The 8,209-nt window shown below is 58.5% G+C and overlaps 1 protein-coding gene across 1 annotated transcript; it reads right to left on the bottom strand.

Annotated features, from left to right (window-relative positions):
- Positions 1 to 905: 905 nt before the first annotated feature.
- LOC123377870 (matrix metalloproteinase-23-like) lies at positions 906 to 7,552 on the bottom strand. The gene is made up of 7 exons (XM_045031200.1): positions 7,435 to 7,552; positions 6,155 to 6,291; positions 5,502 to 5,669; positions 3,146 to 3,310; positions 2,545 to 2,655; positions 2,200 to 2,326; positions 906 to 1,580 (listed from the first exon to the last, which is right to left on the bottom strand). Exons 1-7 carry the CDS (start codon positions 7,509 to 7,511, stop codon positions 1,343 to 1,345), a joined length of 1,023 nt encoding a protein of 340 aa, XP_044887135.1. The 5' UTR covers positions 7,512 to 7,552; the 3' UTR covers positions 906 to 1,342.
- Between the last annotated feature and the right edge of the window lie 657 nt (positions 7,553 to 8,209).

An 8,209-nucleotide genomic window follows, 5' to 3' on the forward strand; every position in this document is an offset into this window, starting at 1 on the left:
GGGCTGCCGCACCCTTTAGCTTGAAGTGGTTTCCATCATTACACAGCATTTACAGTTTGGTTCAATGGCTCACAGTACCCCCACTATACAAATTGCAGAGCGGTAGTTGTGTTAGTTAGAATCTCTTCCTCTCAGCTATTCTTCACAGAGTTAGTGATGATTCATTCTTCATATCCCTTTCTTGCTCCTTTAAAGGGTCTGTGGGCTATTAGAACTCATCTCTCCCCGCAGAAGCCCAGCTGTTTCAGAAGCAGATGTTGACCCAATAGCCACTTTCAACTCACTGTCTATAGCAATGATTTAAAATAGTCTAGTCCAATGCTTGCACTGCACTCACTACACTGGTATTTGGAAGATCAGCTCAGCTCTGAGTGAGGTTCCTAGACCTGAAGAAGAGCTCTGTGTAAGCTCAAAAGTTTGTTTTTCCTCATCCTCAGAAGTTAAAATACCACTTTCTCCTTCTCCCTCATTCCCTTCCAATCCTCGCTGAGGATGCTGGAAGGAGAGGCTGCGTGTATTTCTATCCAGCAAGGTAGCAGCTTTCTTCACCTTATGAGCTGCTAAGTGACAGGGCCCAGCTGGGCACCAGAGGGAGTTGGTGCACAGTGGAGACATCGCCAAAGGGCCAGAGCAGCCAATCACAAGGGAGCTTTGGATAATCAGCGTTTGCAGCCCACTCTGCTGTGGTTTCATTCAGATAACTTGTTTGGCGGGAAATTGCAAGGCTCTATTCCAGGAAAACTAACATCCACGCCCTTAAGGGCTGCCCAAGCTGAGGCACTGTGCTAACAGCTGCACTGAGCCAGCCTGGGGATACTAGAAATGACAGGATCACTGCTTGAAAAGAGCAACTGAGTAAAAGGAAGAAGGGCAGAAGCAGACAGCTGGGATTCTCACCTGGGTTTTTATTCAGCTCCTGGTTTGACAGAGCTACAGCAGGGTATAAGCACAGGGTTGAGGTGCATAGGAGGGGGAAGTGGGCATGCTCACAGACACCAATGAAAGCAAGCAGAGGACCTGGGGAAGCAGGCAGATAATCTCACCCTCACCTCCTCCCAGCAGGAGATCGCTGCCCTAGTCTGGGAATAGCTCCTGCCAGCACTGGAAGTGGGTCAATGAAAGGAGCAGGGTCCTGGCATTGAACTCTCTGCTATTTGGCCAGCCCTGGTTTAAGTGACCAGGATGAGGAGGAAGCAGAGGAGATGGGCCAGGATATGATGAGTGATGAGACACCCGAGCAATGAGACTGCTGTGAAGAACAGGGATGATACTGTCCCCACACAGAGCCCTGGGGCTCTGAGGCACATGCTCACAATTGTACGTGCATCCCTTGCCCTATGAATCAGGCACGTGCATTTCCCTGCATGTCCCTTCGGAGCCCTGGTTGCTTGTGGGAGGAAGGGCTCCTGGCCTTGAGCTTTATCTGCCAAGAATTGGCCCAGAGGATCCTGCTGGCATGGCGGATCAAGCATGTGTACTGCCCTTCGCTGAACTCGGTGGCACGAACGCGCAGCTCCTGGCGCGGCAGCAACTCAAAGCCGGGAACAGAGCGTGAAAGGCGCTCCCCATCTTTGTACCAGCTGCAAGAGAAAGAGGGACAGTACAGTAAGTCCAAGGTAGCTGCTCTCAGCTAGCACCAGCCTCCTCGGACCCATCACTCAGCATCACCCCACGAGTGCTAACGCCTTTCCTACAGCTCCTGGTATGCTAACCGCCTCCTGCCTTCTGCCCAGATCACTCCCAGCCACAGCCGAGATCAGGCCATTTTTCCCTTCCCTCCATCTCTCCGCTGTGCCCGCTAGTCAGGGACAGGGACTTTATACACAGAACACGGTGGAGAGGTTTGTTTCATTCAGGCATGGTCAGAATCAAGGCCCCTGGTTGCTCCTTAATGGAGGGGTGTTCAAGGCTCAGCAGCCACTGAACCCCATCTGCTCTGCCTTTCCAATGCAGTAGCCTCCCTCCTTCCTGCCCTCCAGAGTTGGCAGCATCTGCACAGACACCAGCTCCAGGAGAGCGAGCTGCACTGGGAGAGACCTTCCCCCTCAGAAGACATCAGCTTCCAGGCAAGGAGGTTACAGCAGAGATCAGCCCTATGGGGCTAGGGAGACCTGGGGCAGGTCTGGTGGCTACTGCGGGGAGAGTGAATGCTCTGCACCCAAGAAGGGCCCCCGGCTGCAGGGGGTAGTAGTGGCTCACCTGACTTGCAGCTGTGGCCTGGAGGAGTTCAGCCCACAGCGGAAGGTTAGGACTCTCCCTTCAGAGATGTACTTGGTGTGAATGTGGGGGGGCCGCACAAAGGGGGGGGAGGAGACAGCAGGTGGCTCTGAAAGAGAGACAAAGAGCAGTGACGCCAACAGCTGAGGGACCTCGCAGCTCCCCCAGACCCCTCCTCATACTGCAGAGGCCTGATGGAGATTGAGGGGCATGGGAGGTGCTAGGTGGCATTTGCTTTGCCGGGGGCTGGGCAGGGCTGGTGGACCTGTGGGCAGCTCGTTTCTATAGCTCATAGCACCAGTTAGCAGCAGGGTGGGGGTTTCTCACCAAAGCAGGCGTTGCAGATTTTGGGGCAGTGCCTCTTCATGAAGGCGCGCCGGCGCATGCAGAATCCCAGCCGGGCCCAAGGCTCACACTGCCGCTTCTCATCCACGCAGCCTGCAGGGACAGCACGCAGGGCCGGGCCCCGAGATGAGCTGAGTGTTGCAGTAAAACCACCACCCAGCCACACAGGGGATTGACCTTTGGTACAGAAGCAGCCAAGGAATTTGGGATGGAAGAGTCCCAGCCAGTGCAACCCCCGATTGAGGGCTGGGCGCTCCCATCCTATCCCCACCCAGTCGCCTCCCTGCTGCCTGTCACACACCTTATCACACCCTTTGGCCTGGACTGCCCTTTGCTCATTTTCCTCCCAGTGACCCCGCCCCCATAACGATTGCTATGGCATCCATAGGCTACGCTAGCCAAGGTGACCCCGAGGCAGCTCTACGTTCTGGGCTGCTGGCTGGATGCGGCTGGGCCGATGTCTCAGTGCAGGACAGTGACTCAGGAGAGGGAGTCCTCGGGGGGACAGTCCCCTCTTCTGGGGCCAGATGGCGACTAGGTGCTGGGCACGCTTCAGTGCTGGCACTTCCTGGCACCCCCTTACCGTACAGTCGCTGAACAGCCCAGACGTCATCCTGGCTGATGCGCCACGTCCTGCTGTAGGTGGCGTTTGGGTGCATGAGCGCGCGGACGTCCCGCGAATGCCACAGGCCCAGGGCATGGCCGATCTCGTGAGCTGCCACCTGGACCAGGTCATTCAGCCAGACCCCTGCAAGCACAGAGCACCCCAAGGGAGCAGGGCCACGCAGACATGCTGGAACGCCAGCCCTGGCAGCTCCCAGCCACCTCGGAGCAGGGAGGGGGCTCTTGGAGCAGACTCCTGAGCAAGCCCAGCCTGACTCCTCTCTGCTACCCAACTACAAGCATCCTGGAAGAGCCACCGCTGCAGCTCCCCACCACCCCCGCACACAGCCCCAGTCCTAACCCAACCCAATGGCAGGGAATATAAAGGAGAGCAGACATATTGACGGCCTTGGGGGTTACAAGCAAGCACCTTCTTTTGAAAACACCCTCTTTGAACAGCACTGGGACAACACCCAGAAAGAAGCAGCACAAAGGACCAATGAACACAGACACAGATTTTGAATCTGCTATAGATTTGCATGAGAGGGAAGCTGCTATAAATGTGAGGTGTCTTGCACAGGACCCCGGGTCTCGTCTTGTCAACAACATAGGAGCATCGATCCGGATCGGCAGAAGCCCGGCTCCACCCCTCCCCCATTTAACTCACCTGGCCAGTGAAGTCAAGGGGAACAACTAGTTGGTAACAACAACAAGACACGTGTGTGTGTGTGTGTGTAATATAACATATGCATATGATACAGTGTGGATTGGTACATGTATTACCAATAAATGTGGCGCCTTCCCTTATTCCCCCGCAAAGAGCCTGTGCAGTACTTTAAGTACAACAGGAGTTCCCCCCGGGGAACACCCTGCCAGGGAGAAGAGATCAGCTGTGGGGGCATGGAAAAAGAGGCAGGGTTGGACATCATGGGCAGCAGCAGCACCCTTCAGCCATTGTCTGCAAGGACCGAGCCGCTGCCGTGTGCGCACTCCCCATGCACAGCGTGCTCCGAGCTGAGGAAGGACAGGGTTGTGGGAGAGCACCCACCACCCAGGAGGAAATGACACCCAGGTGCCAAAAGCAGGTGCAGAGCCACTTATGTCCCCTTGCCAGGACTCAAGGAACAGTGGGGCATCCACAGGCCCCCCAAGTGTGCAGCCCCACTGGCCAGAGGCTGCCGCCACAGGGAAGGCTCCTCCTGCCATTGCCTCCATGCTCCCACCTTTCACCTACGTTGTCTGAGCTGCAGCCAGCTCGCTCTTCACCAGCTTACTGGCTTGGCTGGGCCCAAAGAGACACTGCAGCTTTCTGGGGCGATGAGAGAGGCAAGGCCCCTGTGTCACCTGCAGATGGACGGCACCTCAACCCAAGCCGCCTGGCAAACCCACTGGGAGGGGGAGACAGCAGATCCATGCAGAACCCACAGCAGAGGGGCCTCATGGGGGGTGAACAATTCCCAGCCACAACCTCTACTAGTCTAGGGGCCCTGGAAGAAGCCACCCTGGAGCACAAGCTCATGCAGCTGGCAGGGCCGGCTCCAGGCACCAGTGGAGAAAACACGTGCCTGGGTCGGCACATGCTAAGGGGCAGCATTCCGGCCAATCTTCGGGCGGCACAGTCCGAGCGGCCTTTTTTTTTTTTTGTTGCTTGGACGGCAAAAATGGAAGCGCCGGCCCTGGCAGCTGGGACTTGAACCAGGACCCTTGGGAGAATCATAGGCTGGAGCTGCTCCAAGCTGGCCTTGGCCGCAAGTCATCTCCCCCTGAGGGGAGCTGGGAGGAGCCCGGACGAGCTGGAATCTCTCCCCCTGCGCTGGAGCTGCCATGAGCTAGTGGTCAGGGCGTGCCCTGCACCCCTGGGCAGAACTGGGAAGGCATCCGGTTCTATAGCAGCAGAACAAGGCGCCCCTGCTGGCTGTAGTATGTGCATTTCCCCCGTCCCTCTGCCTCCAGGGCCCTGCTGTGGCACAGGGAGCTGTAGGGGGTGGGCAGGCTAAGCCTGGTTGTGACAAAGCACTGAGAGCCGGTAGCTGACCGCTCCCATCACTGAATTGACTCCCCCGGGAAAGGGCTGATGGAGGAGGAGAGGAGTGACCAGACTGGGGGTTGATGGTGTCGGGGGTGAGAGCTCTCCCTGGAGAAAGGGCTGGGGATTAGGAGATCCGGCCTAGCCGTGCGGCGCAGGTCAGGGTGGAGCTGGTGCTTTGGTGAAGGGGATAATGAACCTCACAGAGGTGCTAGCCAACCCAAGGCTGTTTGTGAGGGATCTCAGGACAGGAGAGACGCCTGCCCTGCTAACCCAGGCAGACCTCTGGCCGCCAAGTGCTCCCTCCTACCTTGTTTCCAGCTGAAGTGCGAGCGGCCCAGGATCCAGAACTCATGGTTATCAAAATGGATCTCGCCCCAGGGCGGCAGGAAAGCGTGGGCCAGCTCCCCGTTCAGCCCATCGAAGCAGGGGTGTTGCGGGGAGAACCAGCAGTCAGAGTGGTTAAAGCTGTAGAAGCCTGCCCAAGAACAACCAGAAAGACGTCCCGGAAGCAGAGGGCCGTGTGAATCCCAGAGCAAAGGTATCAAAGGTCAGGGAGTGAGTCTGCTGGTGGCTGGGAGCAGGAACCCCAGCTCTGGAATTTGCTGGAGAGGGGGAGGTGTGACTGGATCTGCTAAGTCTGCCTGTGACAGCCCCTCTTCGGTGCCAGGTGTGTACCGGGGAGGGCCTGTGGGCTTGCATGGATGCTCTGCTGGGGCAGGGTCTGGCAGCAGGGAAGGAGTGAATGGGGGTGGCACATGGTCTCAAAGCCCTTGAGATGGCTCCCCTGCAGCTTGGGTCTGCAGCACCCAGAGGCAACCCCAGAGCCATCTGCACCAACGGGAGGGAGGAAGGCAGCGGGGAGAGGAGATCAGAGGGCTGAGAAGAGGCGGGGAGAGCACCAGTGAGGGAGACAGGGGTGCTGTGCCAATGGCAGTCCCAGCCCCACCCCCTCATTTCTACCTATGGTGATGTCAGCCGGCTGGTCAGGGAGCAGGCGCCGGAAGCTGAGGGGCGAGACGTCGCTCCACATGCGGAAGGCAGCGGCAATGGCTCTCTCTGTGTCACCTTTGTTCAGCGTGCTGGGGAACTGCACGATCCTGCAGCAGGAGGAGGGGAGGGTGACCCATGGGCACCAGCTGCTCCTCCAGCCTCTACTGCTGTAGGGAAGGGGCAGGAGTGCAGGATGCGCTCAGCTACTCCAGCCCCAGCCTCTCCCACCAGGGGGCGCTGTAGGGAGCAGGGCAGGAGCACTGGCTGTGGTGGAGGGGGTCCCAGCCGCTCCCAGTAGGGGGCGCTGTGCAGGGTTGGCCAGGAGCACTGTCTGTGTGTGTGGGGGGGGGTCCCAGTCTCTCCCAGTAGGGGGCTCTGTGCAGGGTGGGGCAGGAGCACTGTGCAGGGTGGGGCAGGAGCACCGTCTGTGTGGAGGGTCCCCAGCCGCTCCCAGTAGGGGGCGCTGTGCAGGGTGGGGCAGAAGCGTTGTCTACATTAACAATTCTCAAACGCCTTCATACCACAAACCACTTCTTGAGAGCTGAGGCCAGCTCCCAGCCCTGCTCCTTCCCCAGTGCATCTAGCTAGGTGGAAGAGTCCTGTCTGCACAGCATGGAAAGACACTGCATTAGGGCAAGTGCAGCAGCAGGGTGCCAGGGTCCTCTTCCTTCTGTACCCTGGGTGCCTACATGGCAGGGACGTCCCCAGGGGGTCATATAGCCCCGCAGCAGGAGTGGTGGGGGGTTATTTGGGTTGGTTGAACCCCCCAAGCAGGCAGAGGCACTGCTCAAAGAGGCAGCCCCTGCTCCCTGCCACCCATAGCCCAAGGGGAGCAGGTTCTGAGCAGAGTCAGGGCCCCATTTCCTGTGCAGTGAGAGCATCGGCGCATCTGGCAGAGATCTCTGGGCGCCTGGCAGCCACGTGGCTGTTACCGCCCTGAAGGAAGCAGTTAGCTCCTGCTAGCAAATGCTGGTGTCAGGGAGTCACCTCTCGCCAGAGACACGCCATGGTGCAGAGGCCCCGGGAGCCAGGGGCAGGCTCCGCTGTGGAGCCAGGTCACCTTCTGAGGCCTCTCAAAGCCAAACGGTGCAAACAGGGACATCCAAGAACTGGGCTAACAGCAAGGGATGGGGGCTGTGGGCCAGGCTAAAGAGGGCTCAGCTGAGTTCCGTATAGGGAGCCCCATATGGGAATGGCTGCGGGGGCTGCAGGACAGGCTGATGCACCCCTGTCCTCCCTGGTACACTCACTTATAGGTCAGATTAACATGGTCCCACTTATAACCCAGCGGGCTGACGGCATAGCGCCTCCTCCTGCCCATGCCCATGTGACCTCCTTGTGCGACCGTGAAACCAGGATCCAACTTTTGGGGGGCTGTTGCTCCCTCCTGCAGGAAAATAAGACAGGCCCCCCCCACATGAAGCAAGAGGAGCAGCTGGGCAGGATCTCAGCCAGGCTTCCCCACACCCTGCCTCCCACCCAGCCAGCCTGGTGTTGCACCCTCTGCTCCCATTAATGCCAGAGACCCCACCCAGACCACACCAGGTTTCGGGCAGCTCCCAGCTCTGACTATTCAGCACAAAGGGGCAGAAGGTTTCCATCCAAACAGCACCGGTGCTAGAGGCTTCCCCGGGCAGCTGCCTCTGGGGACACCCAGGGACCACCTCCTTTCCAACAGGCCCCGGGACTCCTGAGCTGTCCCTGCAGTGCATCTCAGCAGCCCAACATGGGCCTCAGTTGTCACCATGGGCAGCACTTGGGAAGCATCTTCCTCTGGGGTGTTGCACTGGGCAGTATCCACCAACCAATGGCAGCTGCAGGTTAGCAAAGAGTATGGGAACAGGGAGAGGGGGGGTTTGCAGCCAAATTCAGACCAGGGAGTTCTGCCAGGCTGCTCCAGGGGAGACTACAGATCCCAGCGTGCACTGTGGCCAGTGACCCCAGGTCACTCTGCCTACCAAGCTTAGCTAACCCCCCCATGAAAGCTATCAGCTGTGATCTGCTTGGTTTTACCCCCCTGACACA

The sequence above is a fragment of the Mauremys mutica genome, chromosome 9, assembly GCF_020497125.1.
Source record: "Mauremys mutica isolate MM-2020 ecotype Southern chromosome 9, ASM2049712v1, whole genome shotgun sequence".
Classification (NCBI taxonomy): domain Eukaryota; kingdom Metazoa; phylum Chordata; order Testudines; family Geoemydidae; genus Mauremys; species Mauremys mutica.